Below are 19,668 nucleotides of genomic sequence, written 5' to 3'. Positions count from 1 at the left end.
TTATTACTTTTGAACCATTCGGACAGTTATAGTAACTTGGTAAGGGATTTGGCTACGAAATTTGAGACCAAGGCTTAGTAAATTCATTAGTTTATTTGATTTCTCGATTTACGCGACTCGCGTAAGGAAATTTTTCGATTTCAAGATTATATTATCAAAACAAAGAGGTTTGATTTAATAATTTGCTTATTAGCAAGCTTTTTAAATACAGTATTTTATTCCATTATTGCTGACAAAGTGTATTTAAATATTACAAGTGGGGTATAGTTTTTGGCAACAGGAACCCTTTTTTTTTTGCGTCGACGTTAGGAATTTAAGCTCAATTTTTAACGGACCATTCTGTTGTTTAAAATTAATTCGATGGAAACTCCAATTTGGGAAAACGAAAACAGAAATAATCTTCCTGAAAGATAGTTTTCTTTATGGTAATTCCTGTCACAAAGCAACTAGTTTCAAAGTTACAATAATACCGGGGGGGGGAGGGGGGAGATTGGTTTGATTGATATGCACTTAACAACAAAACACAGGCGATGGATTTACATTGGTTTCTTCTTAATTTTTGAAGAAGAAAATTGCGATAATAAAAAATACTTATCTACAAAATTGAAAGATAGTCTGTGTGAAAATAGTATTTATTTTCGAAAACTTTTAGTTTCACTGCCCCCAACTTCTCTCCTCCTCATTAACAGACTCGTTACGTTAATTATTTCCTTAATAACAAATTTTAATTATTTTAAAAACCCTTAACTCTACTGAACAATTAAATTAAACACACATACCATAGTACATGTATTTTGTTTTGTTTACGGTGCTAAATTTTTATATTATTAGGTTAGTGGGGTTTTTAACGGTGTGGTTCTTTCAGATTTTGATTTTTATACAAAATTTTATATATGTTAGTTTGTAATTTTCAAAAAGGTTTCAAATTTCTTTACAAGTTGGTTAAATTAAATTGTATAAAATCATGAAAGGGTTACAGAACTTTTTTGGTAGAACAATTCTAAATTACAAAATAAACTGTTGGCCCTGTTGGGTAGAAATATAATTAATTTTATTAAAATTATTTATCTTAATTGTACCAAAGAAGGTTGGTTAACTTTTTTTTCTCTTTATTGAAGAATTAGACGTTTATTTCTTTTGCAAATATTGAAGGAACGAAAATATTTAATTCGAAAACATTTAAAATTAATGTTAATTAAGGAACGTAAAGATTTAAGCTAAAAGTTTTTGTAGGACCTCTTGTTGTTGAGGTGTTGGAAGTTGACTTATACAGGCGTTGAATACATTTTCATTTGTCTATAAAATAACAAAAAATTATTTTTAAACTATTCTAAATAAAAGCAAAACTACTTTTAAACTATTCTAAATAAAAGCAAAACTACTTTGAACTATTCAAAATAAAACAAAATTACTCTTGAAACTATTCAAAATAAAAACAAAACTACTTTGAACTATTCAAAATAAAAACAAAACTACTTTGAACTATTCAAAATAAAAACAAAACTACTTTGAACTATTCAAAATAAAAACAAAACTACTTTGAACTATTCAAAATAAAAACAAAACTACTTTGAACTATTCAAAATAAAAACAAAACTACTTTGAACTATTCAAAATAAAAACAAAACTACTTTGAACTATTCAAAATAAAAACAAAACTACTTTTGAACTATTCAAAATAAAAACAAAACTACTTTTGAACTATTCAAAATAAAAACAAAACTACTGTTAAACTATTCTAAAATAAAAACAAAACTACTCTTAAACTATTCTATAATAAAAACAAAACTACTCTTATACTATTCTACAATAAAAACCAAACTACTCTTAAACTATTCTATAATAAAAACAAAACTACTCTTATACTATTCTACAATAAAAACCAAACTACTCTTAAACTATTCTATAATAAAAACAAAACTACTCTTAAACTATTCAAAATAAAAACAAAACTACTTTTAAACTATACAAAATAATAAAGAATTAATTAGGAATTAGTAATTACCTTTAGAGAGGACAATAATACGATCATTCTTTTTCCGACATCAGAATCAACAGCTATGGCTTCTCTGGCGAATGCTTCCGCCATTACCATGACGATATGAGGAAGATTGCAATTATCAACTCCTAATAACAATGGATTGTTCCTGATAAAACAAAACAAGATTAATTTAAAACGGAATTATATTTCTCACGGATATAATAATAATCTTCCGATAGGTCTTTACTGTTCTAGAAGGGTGCATAGAAAGCCATAGACGTGAGGAGCTTCATCTTCATCCTCCCAAACTGGCAACCAACTCAACCAATGAGGTAAGATGGCGGGAATGGAGATTTGGGAAGCGTTATGCTCCAAGACTTTGGTGACTGCTGAAATGGCGTTCTCCGTCGCCGTCAAATTTTCCGGTTCTCTGGAATTGGGTTGAGCTATCATCTCCATTAAAGGCGTGACAAAATCGGCGCAGGCGTTGGCAAAAACGTCACCGCCAAATTGGGCCAAAACTCCGACTCCGTAGGCGGCTGCTTGACGAACTTCCGAGCTTCTACTACCTAAAGCGTCTCTCAGTGGCCTTAGGAAATATTCCTGGTATTTTCCACAACCCTGTCAAGATGTACCCAGAGTTAAAAAAGACTTCGCAACCAGTTAGAAAAGAAATTAATTAATTACTGGGCCTCCGTGTTCTATCAGATCATCAAATACGCATAACGCCCATTGGTGGTCAGACCAGGGACGATCGGGTCCCAATAATCTGACAAAATGCGGTAATAAAGGTTCGAAACAGGGCAAGAAATCTTCTTTGTAAACTGAGAAAACTCCGTGTATTACGTCGGACGTTTTACTCAAGAGATAAACGTCTTCATCATCCTAATTAATTAATTAATTACTCAAAGGTTTAATTTCCAAAATTAAACTAATTATTGTTGGTAATTAGATTAATTTACTTCGTCGAGAAGTTCCTCTTCAACTAAATCATCGTAATCTTCGTCCCTCCTTTTTTCTTGCCTTTCCTGCGACCTTTCAAAATATTCCTTCATACCGCTATCGAGAATTCGAATCAATTCTGACATTGATTGTTCGTTCAAAGCTGATCGACCCAAAATCTCAACGCACTATAATACACGCCAACCAATCTTAATATTTAATCTATAACCGAATAAACTACAATTAATCGATTAACCTGTGTAAAAGCGTGTAAATGTTCTGATAGAACGTCTTTCTCAGGTTCTGAATCCAAGGCGGCCAAAAGTTCGGGGCAAATGTAACTCCACATATTAGAGACATATTCATCACCCCTAATCTTGGCGCATTCTAATAAATAGGGAAGACATTCGGCCGCTGCTATTCGAACTGGTGCTGATATAACCAATTAAGGATAAACCTTTAACTAGGGCTGTGCCAATAACACATTTTGGGTACCCAACGGAGTATTTTGTAATAGTTAGATCAAGAAGCGATATCTAGTTTATTAGGGAGAAGGTATACGATGCCTAAGTATTCGCGCGCCATAGTCCCAGTCCCCCTTTCAAAATACAAGGGGGGGACGTAAAAGGAGGCCCCGGACTATTTCGCAGCCTCTCCTCAGTCGGAAAATACGTAATTTTCGTCATTCGCATCGCGCTGACGCTGACGTGAGTTCTCAAGAACCAATGAGATGCTGGTTGTAATCTAGAGGCGGGGGGGATTAACTCCGGACCTACTATACGTTTGGACTGGAGATAAAGCTGGAAATGTGGGGCGAATTTATACCTTCTCCCTAATATACTAGATATCACTTCTTGGTTAGATTTTTCCTTTGATTTCGCAATTGTTGGTAATAGTGTTAGTTTTACTTTCTGTGCCTTATTTATCATTCGGTTCCCACACCAGGATTTTTTTTTAGACTTTAAACTGTTAGCCCCTAGCTGGAACTTTAATGACCCTTATTTATTGCCCTTGTAGTGATTTATGATGGGGGGTTCCAATTAACTCATGCTCCCCTCAGTAAGGGCTATAAATGACCAATTCTTTGGAATGTGGAAAGCCCCATAAACTTCATTATCAGGAGTTTAAAAAGGTTCTCTTAGCTTAGAAATGCCCCCCCCCCAGTTACTTATAAAATGTGTTTTCCTTATCTTATTGTAGTTTAAAGAAATATTGTTAACATTTTAGTGGTAAGTCTGTTGATTTATGGGTGTGTTTTCCTTATCTTATTGTTAACATTTTAGTGCTAAGTCTGTTGATTTATAGGTTTTGGCCCCCCATGATAATTTTCTATGACAAATTTAGTGAAAAACTGTGATATTTTTTTTTCTCTTTAACATTACAGGAGGGTATGGGACTGTTCTTATCTAGAAGGGCCTTTTAGCATGCCACTCTCAGTTCTCTATTCAAGTTGTTTTGACATCTCTGTCCCCTCTATTTGAATAGCCACTTCCAGGAAAAACTTTCCTCTCTCTGGAGTGAGGAGGGGGTGTTGTAGTTGGTAGGGCCATAGAGGATATATAATAGAGGAGTAGACACTTTACCCTTTACCAATAAATACATAAGGGACCTTTTGACTATTCATTCCCGGTTTTTCCCCCATTGTACAAGACATATCATAATAGGGAGAGGGCGTTTGTCAGGGAGGGGAAGAACATTCGACGTTATTTTATACCTCTACTTAGGGGAGCGTTTGTAGGCGCGATACTGAAATTCCCCCGTTAGGGGGATGGAATCCAGGTAAGAGATATAAGCCTATGACGTGGCAAGAATGGGTTTTCCCTCTCCCTATTGCTTGAAAAATGTCTTCCGCTTTAATGAATATCCTCTATGGAGTGAGTGATATTTAGACAAAGGTAACCACGTGTCTACCAAGAAGAGCGGGAAATAGCTCAAAAAAAAAATATAACCAGAACTGAATACAACAACTATCTACTCCTATACAATATATTCTCTATGGTCCCAACTATTGAAATAGACGTCGCCACTGAGTCTATAGCCACTTCTTGGAAAAACTTACCTCTCTCCTGAGAAGGGGGGGGGGGGGAAATGGGGTAGGGCTATTCTACCTCTGGTACTTAAACTAGGGTTGGGGATTACTGCCCATAGCAAAAGCCAAGCCGCTTCCCAGGTCCCCTGGGGAAAGCCCCTGCCATTCAATCCTTTTCTTCAAAAGAGCAGTGATAAACATCAGAGAGGTAACAGAACACACCTGCAGTCTCTCCAGGAGGTTGGCACCAAGAGAAAGAAAGATTTCCTTTTTGTATTTTGATGGGGAAACAAACTTTTCTTTCTTTCAAAGAATCTGAAATCTTACAGTGGGACAGAGTTGACTTGACACTGCAGGGATATCTATGTTGGTCTAAAAGCCTGCCCTTAACTACACTATAGAGTCAACAAATCTTAGCTTAGGAGTTAGGAGCTTTCCCTACCACCCCCATGAACAGGAACATCGGAGTTATGAGCTTTCCCTACCACCCCCATGAACATCGGAGTTATGAGCTTTCCCTACCACCCCCATGAACATGAACATCGGAGTTATGAGCTTTCCCTACCACCCCCATGAACAGGAACATCGGAGTTATGAGCTTTCCCTACCACCCCCATGAACAGGAACATCGGAGTTAGGAGCTTTCCCTACCACCCCCATGAACAGGAACATCGTGATTAAACTTAAATAATAATAATAAAACAGGAAAAGGATATTGTCATGGAAATAAAACTTGAGCATGGGCACCATTAATTTCACAACTTCTTCGGTGTAAGTCGCGAAACCATACTTCAATTCGCGAGCGTAACAAACCAACATTTGGCAGGCGGTGGCTTTCTCTTCCAATCCCGCCGTTTTAATTCCGAAATTTTGTTGTTCTCCTAAACTAACAAATTGCCAATCATCGTCGCCTTCCACAACTTTCATATCATCACCTGCGATAAAAACCAAAATGAAAACGCGTAAGTAATTAAACCAAGAAGTTATATCTAGTTTATTAGGGAGAAGGTATAAATTCGCCTCCACATTTATAATCTAGCTTTATCTCTAGTCCAAACGTATAGTAGGCATCCGAGTTAATCCCCGCCGCCTCTAAATTACAACCATCATCTCATTGGTTCTTGAAAACTCACGTCAGCGCGGCGATGCGAATGACGGGAAAATTACAGTCATATTTTCCGACTGAGGAGAGGCAATTCCGAAATAGCCCGGCGGCCTCCTTTTACGTCCCCCCCCCCTTGTATTTTGAAAGGGGGACTGGGACTATGGAATACGCGAATACAAAGGCATCTTACACCTTCTCCCTAATAAACTAGATATCACTTCTTGATTAAACTAAGTAATTAGGCGTGGGGGATAAATTAATTAATTAATTAACTTACTATCTAACAGCGTAATTTCGGGTTTTAAAGCGGCTGCTTTAAGAACGGGACCCATTACATACGGTAAATACGGTTCGAATTGTTTACCGAGAATTTTGCATATTCTCGCCCATGCTGATATCATATAAGCCAACTATTTAAAAACATTGGTTTTAATCCTAATTAACCCCAATTAAGTTAAATTAATTAACCTGAGGATCGTCGTCACTAAGAATTCCAACTTCCGTTTGGGTTTTTAATAACATTTCCATGACGTCAGAGGCGTCACTGACGAATTTGTCCCTTCCTACCGCTAACCCGATTAAACTAACGCATTCGATGGTTTTGCCTCTGAGTAAACGCAATTCGGGGGTGGTGGCGTTTTGTATGACGTATTTTAAACACGGCATAAAACGGTCGTAATATTGAACAAATTTTTCTTCGGCTGTATCAGCAACCGAGGCTAAAGTAACAACTACTTGTTCCAAAACCAGTTTGGTGCCTCTCTCAATTAACTGAAAAATGCATGCGCGGAGTAAAATTAAAATTAAGTTAATTACGGACGGTTTAATTAATTAACTTAATTTTAAGTGGGATTATATACCTCCTTGAATTTAGAAGTAAGAACTGTTTCTAATTTGGCTACTATACTGTCAAGGTAAGGCGCTAAAACGGGTTTGGGACATTCTTCAAAGAAGTTTACTAACGCGGCTCCAGCGTGAGCTTGAACTCGCGGTTCGCTGTTATTGCCTAAAAGCTCTAATAAACCCGGAATTACCTATCCATGAAGAAATGAATGATTAAATTAATTTAATTTAATCATTTTCTGAAATTCAAATTCAAGTAAATATTAATTACTTGTTCGTGAAATTTCTTTTCGAAAACTGGTGAAAAATCAGTTGCCATTTGACCTAAAGCATTGCAGGCCGCGTATCTTACTCTAGGATGCTATAAATTAATTGTAATTAAGTTTAGTATCGCCTAATCCTCTTAAAAGCTTTCTTAATTACAGGGTCTTGTAGATATGGCAAAACTCCCGAAACAATTTCGGTCAAAAGGGATTCCATTTGAGTGTGACAACCTTCACCAATGGCGGAAACAGCCATCAAGGCCGCGTGACGATGGGTCCAATTTGGACTGGCGAATAAATCTTGTAGACACCTGATGACCAGCGGTAAGACGACTTTCCCACCAATGGCGCAAGCTAACCTATCCAAAGAAGATTCGCCAATGACGGGATTGCTTTCATTGTCATCTTCACTGATGTCATCGGCCGTCGACCAATCAGGATCCTCCTCCAAATCGACCATCATGTTTAAGATTAACGGGATGACCGTCCCTATGTGTTTGCTGCCTAATTTTCGCATTGTGGCTGGCGCCGTTTCCGCCATTGTAACAATAACTTCTAAACAGAGGTGACGCCAAGTGTCCGGAACATTCGTGTCAGCTACAGTCTATTGAGAATTCAAGTCGTAAGAATTAATTTAACTTTTTGTTAAATTAATTCTACCTTAGTCATTAAGAAGAGAAGAGGTTCGAGATGACTTCTAAGAAATCTCGGACACGATTCAGCCAAATCAACAATATTTTTCAAGACAGTATCATCATCTTGGGCTTCGATGGTTTGAGACAAGACTTGCAACATCGGTGGCAAACAACTGGATAATTGTTTCTGAACTCCGTTTTCGCGTTCGTGCGTGACCAAGAATGCCGTTGTGGCTTTCACGGCGGTGTGTTGAACTTGCGGATTGGAAGGATCTTGCAAGCTTTGTAAAAGCATCTGTTCAATGACGTTCATGTAACGACTTTGTTGGTTGCCAAAGATGCCAGGAACGCAAGAAAACATGTGCAAAGCGACTTCCTTCAAGACGCCATTGGGAGAATTGGCGCATTCGAATAAAAACCTCAAGAAATCTGGCCAGAGATTGTTTGCCTCATCATCTAAAGTTTATCAGAGATGGTAAGTTCCTGTTTTAATAATCTATATTATTTTGTCTGGACCTATTTGATGTTTGGCGAATTCCGCAGCGGCCTCGGCAACTTTTTTTCTTAAATTTAAACTACATTCTTGTTGTATGGCTAATAGTAACTGGGCTTTCATTTGATTTTGGGCTGCCTCATTCAGTTTTTTATAAAATTCATCAAAGTCGTTGGTTATAAGCCTCCTTAAAAGGACCGCGGCCATTTGTCGGACCTTATAATCATTATAAATAAGCGTTATTAAGGTTTAATTAGCGTTTTCGGGGTCGAATTGCAATATTGCAACATACTTCTTCACCATTAGCCGCATTGCATACGCTATTTAGAAGAAAAACTACTCTATTTTCAACAGGTATTGTGTCGAAGGTTTGCTACGGATAAAAAACAAGTTAAATATAGAATTAGGAACATTTATTAGTTAGTTAATTTAAACAATGTTTTAAGAGATACGTCATTGAACACGTTTTTCTCATATTTTAGACTTGGACCCTGCCTGGCTTTGACATTGATAAAAAAAAATTCCGCCACGCAGAGCCAAGGCTTAGCGAAAAAATTATTAAATGAAGGTTTAGGCTTAAAACACTAGTAAATAATTTTTTATTATTGAAAAATAGACTTTAGTTTACCTCTGATTTAGTTCTAATTACGTTATCGGGATTAAGAAAGTTTAGAAGTAAGGCGTCAAATTGGCCCTGTTCCTCGGCCATGATGACTAAACGACCGGTTACCGCGCTAAAAGAACAAATTAATAATGCACATCGAGCTCGAGAAACCTAGGTCTGAATTGACCAATCACGAGTATCCCCTTTGTCAGGATTACTCATCACCGTTTTCAACCAATAGGAATGGCACCCTCGTCTAGACGTTGTAGGCGAAAAATAGGCCTTAATAACTTGATTGGTTTATTTTATTATAACGGCTAGCCCACTCGATTCGCGTTCACGGACGCTGCGCTGCCCAAAGAGTTCTTTGGCGCTGCCCCTCTATGGCGCGTGCAGCTTTCGTCGTGTTGCACGTGATCGAGTGGGCTATATTTTATGAAACCAAAGGTGAAACTGTATATTTTTGGCGCGGAAAGTAGAAAGGTGTTTACCCGCCGTTCGGTTGACACTTGACAGTTTAGTACGATTTGTTTAGTTGACGATTTTATCTGGGGAAAGCTGTGAAAACAAATGGAAAATAATTGAAATCTAAGGTAAAAACACATTAATTAAGCGTGTGTGTCTTTGTGTTTAAATTGCCGTAATTTTTATGTAACTTAAGCTAGGGTAATTTGTAGAGCAGTTCTGGTTGGGGTGATAGACCAAGGTTTAAATATTGTCACAAAATTTTTTCAATAAACAAAATGTCAAACGATCTAACTGTTTACCATCATGTAAACGAACTGATGAACTTGTTTGAGGTTAAAGACCATAAATCCGGAAGTATTTCGGCAAATTCTTTAGCGGAGCATTTATTAAAGAATCGTACCCCCAATGTTAGCGTTCCGGTTCAAGGGTTAGCCTGTGCGAAAACCTTATCAGAAACTGTTTCAAACCCCGAGGCTGTTATGAACAAATACGAAGCTCTGCATATGAAAAATCGTAGAGAATTAGACCCCACCGTTAGTCTACTGTCCCAGATTGTTTCTTCAGCTAGTGACAAAAAGAGTGGAAGTGTTAAGCATTTATTGAAACGTAATGCTGAACATCGTGCCAAAATGAGTAGTGCAGCGTCTCAAAAAGCAGATTACGTTGTACATGAAAGTCATCAAACTGTTCGAGAAAAGTTCGATGGTCGAGAAGGGGAAAGGGATAGTCAAGCCGCGCAAAATGTTGGATCAATTGGATTGCACAATCTACTGTCATCAGAATCCAAACGTGGATTGAGTTGGGATTTCAATGTGATTCCTGGAAGGGATGTTGGAAATTTGGGGGAACTCCCCTTACACGTTCAAGAGTACCATTTAATTGAGGATCTGCTCTTTTGTCTGGGTGGAATTAATGGAGATTACATCTACTCATTACCACCAGAAGATGGCTCATTGAAACGTCAAATGTATGTTGACGAAAGCTGCCACTCTTCATTTCAAGTTCTAGTCGGAAGAATGCTACCCATTTGCCAATACTTCTCAACAGTCGTACGATTCATTGAAGAACGAAATTTATTCCATCATGGATTAGTCAATCACGCTTTAGCAGCTGCAATGAGACACTTGTTAAAAGACTTCTACATCCTAATTGCCCAATTGGAACATCAATTCACCACAACAGGGCTAACTTTACAGAAAGTCTGGTTTTATTTGCAACCTACTGAGAAGAACATGTGTTCATTGTCTTACGTCTGCGATAACATCAATCAAGGTCAATGCCACGGAGGAATGGTTCTGAGTGTCTTGCATCGCATCTTAACTTGCCAGACAGGAGATGCTAAGATGCAGGATATCTTAATCTATCTTCTTCAAGCCGCCAGTATACCGTACTTTGAAATCCTTGAGAAATGGATATACAAAGGAATAATATCAGACCCCTACAAGGAATTTTTTGTTGTGGATAACCATACGGATAAACAGAAAGATTGCACATTCAACAGCGACGAATATTGGGAGAAAAAATACACCATTTGTCGGGATCAGATACCACTGTTCCTGGAAAAGGTCTGGGACCGAATTCTACGTACCGGGAAATATCTGAATGTTATCCAGCAATGCGGTTACGATATCAAATTTCCCGATACCGAAAGGATGGTATATAGCGTGGAACTACACCAATACATTGAGCAAACGGAAAAGGCCTACAATTACGCCAGTAAAATGCTCCTAAAGATGCTTATGGACGATTGCGACCTGATGGGACGTTTAAGGTCAATTAAACACTACTTCTTGATGGATCAGGGTGATTTCGTGGTTCAATTCATGGACATGGCGGAGGAAGAATTGTCTAAAGACATCAACATTTTGATCCCGACTCGATTGGAGTTCTTATTGGAGTTGTCATTGCGTACCAGCGTCGTTAATTCGGACAAGTACAAAGACGACCTCAGCACCGTTATTCAAGACTACGATTTAGTCACTCACATGTCAAAGATAATCCATATTGGGGAACCGAGAATGCCGGAGGAATTCAGCTCGTCAGAAAATGAAGAGTTTTGCATCACTGGAGTTGAAGCATTCTCTTTTCAATACAACGTTAAATGGCCATTAAGTCTTGTTATCAATCAACACTCGAAAACTTGCTACCAGATGTTGTTTCGATTACTTTTCTTTTGCAAATACGTCGAGAGATTATTGGGCAACGTTTGGTTGATGAATAAAGTGGCCAAATCTTATTCGTTAGACGCTTCCAGAGGGTACGCTTCCGCCTTCGCTCTGCGTCAAAGGATGTTAAGTTTCATACAAGCCATCGAATACTACATGAACTTCGAAGTAATCGAACCACACTGGCATAAATTGCTTTCTAAAATGCAGGACGTATCGAACGTCGATGATGTCATCCAGTTTCATAATGCCTTCTTGGATAGCTGCATGAAAGATTGTATGCTTATGATACCGGCGTTGCTTAAAACTCTCGTTAAACTCCTGAAATTATGCGTTTCCTTCTCGAACTTTATGAAAACGACGCATAAAGACGCGGTGGAAGCCGAATTAACTATGATTGGAGTCGAAAAACCAACAATTGTCGTGGAAACTCCAATGGAAGCGCCAGTTCCTCAAGTAGAAACTGCAACAATACCACTAACATTCAAGAACCGTATTGGAAACTTTCACACCGAATTTAATAACAACTTGTCAGAGTTACTGCAATTAATAACCAGCCACGATAAGCTCAATTACGGAGATAAACTCGTTAATATGTGGTATCGTTTGGATTTCAACGGGTTCTATATGAATGAACTCCATTTTCAAACTTAAAAATCTTCGAACATTGTCATTTATATTATCAAGAATACTAATATTGTCGTTCTAACTTCTAACCCCCTTCCTAGAATGTAACTAGTAACCCTTAGTAATGTTTGTTAACACGAAGAAAGTAATTTATCAATGTTTAAAAACGCAATGCTAACTTAAATAAAACTTAACCAATTTCAGTCAAAAAACGCAAAATTTATTCAAAAAAAAAGAAGAAAAATGCAGATTTCACACACACACACTTTGTTTTTATTTATACATTTTCAATTATTTATAAACAATCTCGCACAAATCTATTTTTATCGGTATAAAAAGTTGGACGTTACAAAATATAATATATTGAAATATTATGACGACAAATTTTACAAAAAGTTTTATTTTAATTAATTAATTTTAAATGGAAATGCAATGAAAGAAATACAAAAAAACAATGAGTTTATGACCCGGGAAATTAGTTTAAGTTGACAATTTCAAATTTTGGAACTTTGGACGTGGAGGCGCGTTTTCAGGAATTTTTGAGCTGAACGTAAATCGTTTCGCGCGGATAAAGTCCTAATTCTTTTAAAGTACATTCCGACGATGATAGATTTAATTGGCGTTTAGGAAAAGTTGTCACTAATTCGTAATCGCTTTCGGGAAAACCTTGCGCAGCCACAAAAATAATCAGAGCTTTTAATTGGGAGGAAGACGCGAATGAAATTTGTTTTTTATTTCCTTCTGGAAATCTTAGGAGTAATTCCGACTTTGGATCTGTTAAATAGAATAATTAGATTATAGGTAAAGATTAATTACTAATTAAACTTAATAAGTATACCATCTTCTGGTCCCAAATATGGTTTCCAGTCTTGTTCTTCGTCATCCGATATGTTTTTATGGTTTTCTAAGTGGCAGTTGGGCTTTGAGGTTGATGGTTGCGGCGCCGTGTCTTCCTTATTATTACTAACTACGACGGTTTCATTGTTCGCGCTAGTTATTGTAGAGTTTGAACTGTTGGATTTAGTTTCCCCATTTTTATGTTTATCGGGGTAAAATGAACGTTCATTTTTTTGAGCAAAACTCGTTGTTGTAGTAGTAGAACTACTTTCTGGTTCAGAATCGAATGTCTCTAAATCGATGGAAGAAGAGTCACTGTCATCATTATCCGATGATAAACTACTATCAACTTCTTTTTTAACCGAGGATTTAGATTCTTCTAGGGAAGCCCGGATTGCTGCCTCAATTTGTTGGTCTTCGCTGATGTCAACTATACTTTCCTGATATGAAAGAAATTATAAAATTATGTATTTTACTAAATGTATTGTAAATCAGGTAAATTATAATATTTTTTTTACCACTTTTTGCTTTTTCTCTGTGTTAACTTTAGTCGTTCCATCGGGTGATGGATAATCACTCAAGAAATCTAAAACTATATTAAAAAAAAAATGCGCAATTAATTTTAATTATTATAATTAACTTAATTAACACTAAATTACTTGATTCTATGAAATTGGCAGCTTCATTTCCATTCCAAACTAATAACTTTTCCGCTGTTCTTGGATCTAAAACTCCGACATATGGAAATTCTTCTACTTTATAAAATTGAATGAATCTAGCTCCTTCAGCACTATCGTGATAAACCTATAAATTGAGATAGCTTGATTGATTAAGTTTAACTCATTAAATTTAATGACGAAGTGAGATGAGACCAGAAGTACTGAGCTAACCAAATTCTTCACTTGGCGAAAGTGAATATTCTTGATAACACACGAACGGTTGGCCCTCTGGTGGCGGTTTCAGAATTTCCCCTCGAAAAAGGTGAGAGGCTCGCGGTGGTAGACGGCCGAACTAGATTCAAGGAGCCGCGTTCGTGTTCCGCGGCTTTAGGTTGAGGGGAAGGGGATAGGAAATGTTTTTGGAACTCGACCAACTTTTTTCTCTCTAGTGTAGGCGCGATGGAAGCGGTGGCATAAAATCCTCAAATTTGTTCACTAGTGCCAGGATCTACTATCAATGCTAGAGCCCTTCACTTCTAGTCTCATCTCACTTCTGCTTAAACTTAATTAAATTTACCTGCCAGAAGACAAAATGCTCTTTAACTAGGGTTTTAACTGAATTATGACTCCAAACATCTCTATTTAAAATTTGACAAGCAAATTCTTGTCCATTTTGTATGTTAACCATTAACCATCTATTTGAGGTTTTCCCAACATCTCTGGCCTTAATTAGGATTAGTTTAATCATGTAAAATTAACTCTGAAAGCTTTATAATATTTTTTGTTTTTTTTTAAGCTTTTACAGATTCAAAAGTTCCTCTATGAATCAGATCTAAAGGAGGACGAAACAAATCTTCTAAAGTTTTACGTTTTCTAATTGCAGCTTCTGATAAATTTCCTAATTCGCGTTCTTGCCATCCTAAAGATATTAATTTTATTATATTTAAGCAAATTAAGAGTGTAATTAGCTTTGAAACAAACTAGTTTCAGCTTGAAAGTCCCTGAATCCATCAAATACGCTAGTAGAAGGTCTTTTACGACCTCTAAAACCAAAATTATACGCTTCTTCAACAAGAATGCCTTGTGTAGGCGGAATTGGAGCTCTGACATCCCTAGTTGATATTATTTACAGTATTAGGGATGAATTATTAAGTGATTGAGACGGATTTTTTTGCCTACGTTTCGTCAGAAGTGGCGGGAATGGGATTATCTGCCCCTGAAGTTGACCCTGGTATAGGAACAATATCAGAGTCTACGTGCATATTGACTGCCATTTCAAGATTTCCATCGCAAAAAGTTAATAGTTGTTGAGCTACAGTTTTGTCAGCGCCTAAAAAATTTCAGGATTGTGTCGAAAATTCAGTTAAAAACCTTAATAATCCAGGAAATGCATTTATGCATTGATTTTATTGCATCTGGAATCTTTGGACACTCCGTCTCCAAATTCCAAATCCATGGATTTCCATTTTGAAAAAACCCAAGGCTTAGTACATTTTTTTTGACAATTTGGATTCGTTAAGCCTATATTTAGGCTTAAAGAGTGACATTATTATGTTAATTAGTTACCAGTGACTGCGCAAAATTGTTCGATTAAGGCTGGGCTTATGGATTTTGATTTAGATTTGGATTTTGACGAGGATGGACCCCTTGAAGTTGACGCCATTGTTTTTGGAAATACTCTCTTACTAATAATTTTGGAGAAATAAAATTGCGCGAAAGTCTTTATCTACCGAGATGGCAGTACTGTATTATTGTTTTGGTTCGGCTACTAGCGACCGCAATGGCGCCAAAAATTAAAAGAAAAATTAATTGAAACACTAGAAATAGGCCTAATTAAACATTTTGCAACCTCCACTCAGTTAAATTAATTAATGTAATTTTAATAATTAAATAGACAAGGGTCAGACCGAGGCATAAGTTTAGGGACCAAGAGAAATACTATAATTTATTCAATTGTAACTACGTACGATGCCCATTTACACGCCCATTTACACGTCACTTTGATGACTTTGTGGGCAATCATTCACTCAATAAATAAATAAATAAAACATTTATAGACAAGGGTCAGGCCGAGGCTTAGTTGGGACCAAGAGAAATCAATACTATAATTTATTCAATAAAACATTTTTATTATTTTTAATTACAACGTTTTACAAATATTATAACTTTTCAAAGTAACACTGTGGCTCTTCAAAAAAGCACCAAATTCACCACAGAGAAAGTCACATTCAAATTGGCGCTCACTTGAAAGTTCAAAATCATCAGGACCTAGGCCACACCCACCTTGTTTTTGCACTCCCATAAACCCAGGGTGAGTCATAATTTCACATATCTCTTGACCTTGATCACATTGATCATTAATTATCAAAAAAGAACGTTTCAAATTTTCAAATGTTAAGTTTTTACCCATTGTAGACAGTCCAATAAAATATGGCGGCCATTTTAAATTATTTTTAAAGAAAACTAACTTTGCTTCTTCACATTCTTTAACTATATTTTGATAAAAACTAATATTAGGAGTTTCAAAATCATTTGGAAGTATTTCCATGGGTAACCGAGTGAAATAAATATTTTCCTGGGCTAAAACTTTAGCGTAAGATTCTCTAATTCCAGAAAAGATGTGAATGTGATTATGACCATCTATATGACTAGGTTTAAAACCAAATAAGTTTTTAAATTTAATTATTTGAGCTTTTAATTCAACCTCTACATGTTTGGGGTCAATTAAATGATGACTCAAAGCTTTATGAATTCCAAATTTGCCGTAAAAATGACCGGCCTTAGAGTCTACAAGTGATGGAATTTCTTTTAAATCAGATATTGGTAAACCTTCGGTAATATTAAAGTGTAGTCCAATTGAAATCAATCCTTGGTATTTTAATAACAAGTTGATTTCATTTAATGAAGTTCCATTAATTAAAACTGAAGTAGAAGTGACCCTTCCATTTTCAATACACTTAATAATCCCTTTATTTCTTTGAGAACTATACCCAAAATCATCAGCATTTATAATAACAAATTTTTGGGTTTTTAAATCCATTTTAAACAGGATTTTGATTTACTTTGGCAAAGATACTTTAAATTCTTCATCCGTTTCTAAACCCATTTCTTCAAATAATGTCTTCTTAGGTTTAGGGTAACCTTCTAAAATGGCATCTGTAATATCAGTAACAATTCTTTTGCGTTTACGCCATTCTTTAACAAAGTTCTCATGGTTTTTGATCAAATCCAAACGTTCTTTTGGGTTAATTGCATCCTTGTTTTTTGTTAGGGCTTCCAAACGCGCTTTTAGTTCCCCGTTTTCTTTAGTTAACGTGGCTATTTGGTTTTCAATGTCAGGTGTTGTCAAACTCTGAGTTAGTTTAGCCAGTTCGGACTCCTGAAGTTTAATAGTTTGTTCCAAATGCTTAACTGATTGGTTCAAGGTAACAATTTCAGCATTAATTTTATCCAATTCCGAGTCAGAGGCTTCAGGAAGCGCATTTTGATCAAAAAAGTAGATCTTTTGTTTTCCATAAGTCTTTTCGATAATTTTTTTATCTAGGGCGAGTTGTTCCAAGGCTCTAGTGATGGCCGTTTTACCATGTTCCTTATGTAGGTTATTGAATATATCAACGGCACTATATGGTCTATTTTGCTTCTGCAAGTAGTCTAGAACGACTTTGTTAGCTTCCATTTCTTTAGTTTTACTCATACTTAATTTTAAATCAACTCAAAACTATGATAATTAACTTTAAACTCATCAAAAAATGCTAAGCCTCGTTCGCGATCAAACGTCAAAAATCAAATTACCCCGGGCTTTCTGCTACAATCGCTTCCGTTTGGTTAGTCGGTTTGTGATTGGTTAAAAGCAGCGCTGAAGATTATGAAAATTCGTAATTCCGGTTCACGCGCTGGTGGTACAAATTGGTCATTTATACCTAAAATTATAACCAAATTTTTCACGAAAACTATTTCGAAAGTAACCTTAAAGTGATGATAATTTTTAATACACCCGAAATTGATAAGTTTTATCGTTAACAATTAAATTTCGGCTGTTTTATCAAGGCGGTAAGGTAAAAAAATTCGAAAAATTCGCGTACTGATAAGGGGCTTAAGCCTAGAGGCGGGAATATTTCTTCCCTCCCCCGTATGACCGTCGCGGCAGCGGCAGCTCATCCGAAAGCTTCGCGCGGCGCTTTTGCCTTCAGGTAAAAAATTTACCGGTTGTTTATGCTGTAGTGTCAAAAATGGCCTCTACGTCGAGTCCGAATTTGTGCGCGGAGTGATTTTTCTATTGATTTCGACGTTCAAAATGCGGTTTTCGCGTAAATATCGCGTTTAATTATGCTTTTGTATGTTTGTGCTTTGAACTTAATCGAAAACCTATCGGATATCGGCAAAAACAAAGGATTACCTGACGCAAATTGGAAGGTCGCCTCGTTAGGCCTAAAAAGGTAGCTATGAACTTTTCGCCCAAATCATTACGTATCTAGGCCTTGGTCAGGGAACTCTCGCGCCTGTGCCCTGTGGTCCGTGTACCTTTTTGATAAGTTTTAAAACTACTTGTTGAATGCTGAAACATTTAATCTACCTGTCCCATAGAAATAGGCTTAACTAAAATCCTTATGTTATAATTAGAATTTCTAGCCTTTTTTTTTTAGGAATTTAGGCTAATTTATATTAATCTTAATTAGCATCATTAATCATTTGTTAATTGATACTATGATTTAACATAGTATAGTTAGCCAGAAAATTCGAATCTTATATATAACACCCCGATGTTCATTTCATCCAATAAATTCTTTTCGTAATTGCTCATCTCTAATTATACCCACTGATTACGTTATCATACCTTTGGACATTTAATTGTGAAATATGATTTATTGCACCTATTTCCTAGAAAGAGAGAAATAAAGCTCTACATTGAAATAAATTCTACTAAAGAGCAATTCACTCTTAAAACTTAATAATTAGCATAATTTAGTGTTAATTATCTGTAGAATTATTTTCTATTATAGAAACTAAAATTTAGTAGGCCTAAAAATCAGATGGTTTTTAATTTTGGGGTTGGTACCAGAAAGTACCGACGTGGTACTGTACAAATGAAAGTGTGTAGGTTAGGTTTTACCCCTTTTTTTCACTGACCACCTCCGTAATTTGCAAGTTTATTTTTAAAAATTCTTTTAATTCAACACGCAAAGTAGTTCACCTCTTTTTTAGTTATATAGTGTAGGCAGATTTTAACGTGGGTTAAAAAGTTTTAAAAATATGTATATTTAAAATTTCCATAAGCCTTAATATATGATTTAAAAGGTTAAGTTTTCAACTTTTTAAAATTAGTCAAAATTTAACTACTTTCGTAATAAAAAGGAAACCCAAGTATTATTGCGTAGGTTTTATAGAAAATTGTACGTCACTCTTTATAAACTTCACTCAAAAATTTTAGTATTCTTTGAGTGGCTTGTACTGACATTTCTATTAAAGTTTCCCAAGCCGCTTAACTACTACTATACCACCCTTATTTTCAAATGATAACTTTGGTATTTAATATACGGGGAAACTTTTATACCCTTTAATTTTATGGTATTGATATATATTATATATTTATATATATATATACCTTTGCATGATTGTAGTTGTTGCATTTTACCTTTACCGAGTGTTGAAATGAAATGTAAACTTGGCACATATTCGAATAAAATCCCAAAAGTTTCCTAGAACTTTTAGGCTTAATTATTAGGCCTATTTTGTATTCATTGTGGAAAAATCATGACCCTGATAATATATTGCACCATACCATACATTTCTTAACTACAGTGGAATGAATTGATAATTTAGCATAGATTATAACGTAAAATTGCTTATAGATTATGCAGAATTAAGTCTTCTCGCAACCTTACCCGCGTCATCGGTTCATATATGCTCTAAGGCAGGACTTAATATAGTAATGACAGTATACCCTGCATGCCTTTTGAAATGAATATAAGGTGCAATTACTTTGATTTAAACTCTTTTTTTCTTCTTATGCGTCCGAG

At 36.0% G+C, this 19,668-nt stretch overlaps 5 protein-coding genes across 6 annotated transcripts in view; 2 read left to right on the top strand and 3 right to left on the bottom strand.

Annotated features, from left to right (window-relative positions):
- Positions 1-74: 74 nt before the first annotated feature.
- Positions 75-9,079, bottom strand: Karybeta3 (karyopherin beta 3). Its single transcript, XM_089837533.1, has 16 exons — positions 8,920-9,079; positions 8,584-8,664; positions 8,315-8,507; positions 7,824-8,254; positions 7,324-7,767; positions 7,172-7,261; positions 6,918-7,091; positions 6,526-6,828; positions 6,335-6,467; positions 5,669-5,887; positions 3,180-3,352; positions 2,944-3,111; positions 2,669-2,866; positions 2,229-2,602; positions 2,006-2,147; positions 75-1,296 (listed from the first exon to the last, which is right to left on the bottom strand). The coding sequence occupies exons 1-16, from the start codon at positions 8,998-9,000 to the stop codon at positions 1,213-1,215; spliced, it is 3,288 nt and encodes a 1,095-aa protein (XP_089693659.1). The 5' UTR covers positions 9,001-9,079; the 3' UTR covers positions 75-1,212.
- A 213-nt stretch (positions 9,080-9,292) lies between these two features.
- On the top strand, positions 9,293-12,367 carry LOC149676532 (gamma-tubulin complex component 2-like). 2 transcript variants are annotated; one of them, XM_089837535.1, is made up of 2 exons: positions 9,294-9,488; positions 9,776-12,367. In XM_089837535.1, exon 2 carries the CDS (start codon positions 9,843-9,845, stop codon positions 12,180-12,182), a length of 2,340 nt encoding a protein of 779 aa, XP_089693661.1. In that variant the 5' UTR covers positions 9,294-9,488; positions 9,776-9,842; the 3' UTR covers positions 12,183-12,367. The 2 variants fall into 2 exon arrangements, with proteins under 2 accessions (XP_089693660.1, XP_089693661.1); XM_089837534.1 differs by having other exon boundaries at positions 9,293-12,367.
- LOC149676531 (UBX domain-containing protein 7) lies at positions 12,354-15,352 on the bottom strand. Its single transcript, XM_089837549.1, has 9 exons — positions 15,218-15,352; positions 14,831-14,981; positions 14,633-14,763; positions 14,455-14,570; positions 14,229-14,375; positions 13,652-13,796; positions 13,511-13,584; positions 12,994-13,432; positions 12,354-12,929 (listed from the first exon to the last, which is right to left on the bottom strand). Exons 1-9 carry the CDS (start codon positions 15,312-15,314, stop codon positions 12,685-12,687), a joined length of 1,545 nt encoding a protein of 514 aa, XP_089693675.1. The 5' UTR covers positions 15,315-15,352; the 3' UTR covers positions 12,354-12,684.
- A 407-nt stretch (positions 15,353-15,759) lies between these two features.
- LOC149676530 (homologous-pairing protein 2 homolog) lies at positions 15,760-17,484 on the bottom strand. Its single transcript, XM_089837573.1, has one exon. It carries the CDS (start codon positions 17,343-17,345, stop codon positions 16,710-16,712), a length of 636 nt encoding a protein of 211 aa, XP_089693699.1. The 5' UTR covers positions 17,346-17,484; the 3' UTR covers positions 15,760-16,709.
- A 367-nt stretch (positions 17,485-17,851) lies between these two features.
- Positions 17,852-19,668, top strand: part of ck (unconventional myosin-VIIa ck) — a 29,846-nt gene continuing 28,029 nt past the window's right edge. The window contains exon 1 of the mRNA XM_089837520.1: positions 17,852-18,087. The gene's annotated coding sequence lies outside the window, so the exon portion shown is untranslated. The remainder of the gene's footprint in view (positions 18,088-19,668) is intronic.

Source organism: Phalangium opilio, unplaced genomic scaffold, assembly GCF_054372755.1.
Source record: "Phalangium opilio isolate 3A_F unplaced genomic scaffold, DU_Popi_V2 ptg000045l_1, whole genome shotgun sequence".
Taxonomy (NCBI): domain Eukaryota; kingdom Metazoa; phylum Arthropoda; class Arachnida; order Opiliones; family Phalangiidae; genus Phalangium; species Phalangium opilio.
Note: the sequence above shows the minus strand (reverse complement) of the source record. Positions and strands in the feature narration are given on the sequence as shown.

Excerpts from the sequence above, each read along its gene's own strand:
- Karybeta3 (XM_089837533.1), bottom strand. The coding sequence starts at position 9,000 with ATGGCCGAGGAACAGGGCCAATTTGACGCCTTACTTCTAAACTTTCTT. Across the intron at positions 2,867-2,943 it reads AAGAGGAACTTCTCGACGAA|GATGATGAAGACGTTTATCT; the intron begins GTAAATTAATCT and ends TTAATTAATTAG. Across the intron at positions 2,603-2,668 it reads TGATAGAACACGGAGGCCCA|GGTTGTGGAAAATACCAGGA; the intron begins GTAATTAATTAA and ends ACATCTTGACAG.
- LOC149676531 (XM_089837549.1), bottom strand. The coding sequence starts at position 15,314 with ATGGCGTCAACTTCAAGGGGTCCATCCTCGTCAAAATCCAAATCTAAA. Across the intron at positions 14,571-14,632 it reads GGACTTTCAAGCTGAAACTA|GATGGCAAGAACGCGAATTA; the intron begins GTTTGTTTCAAA and ends TAATATCTTTAG. Across the intron at positions 13,433-13,510 it reads CAGAGAAAAAGCAAAAAGTG|GAAAGTATAGTTGACATCAG; the intron begins GTAAAAAAAATA and ends CTTTCATATCAG.
- LOC149676532 (XM_089837534.1), top strand. The coding sequence starts at position 9,639 with ATGTCAAACGATCTAACTGTTTACCATCATGTAAACGAACTGATGAAC.
- LOC149676530 (XM_089837573.1), bottom strand. The coding sequence starts at position 17,345 with ATGAGTAAAACTAAAGAAATGGAAGCTAACAAAGTCGTTCTAGACTAC.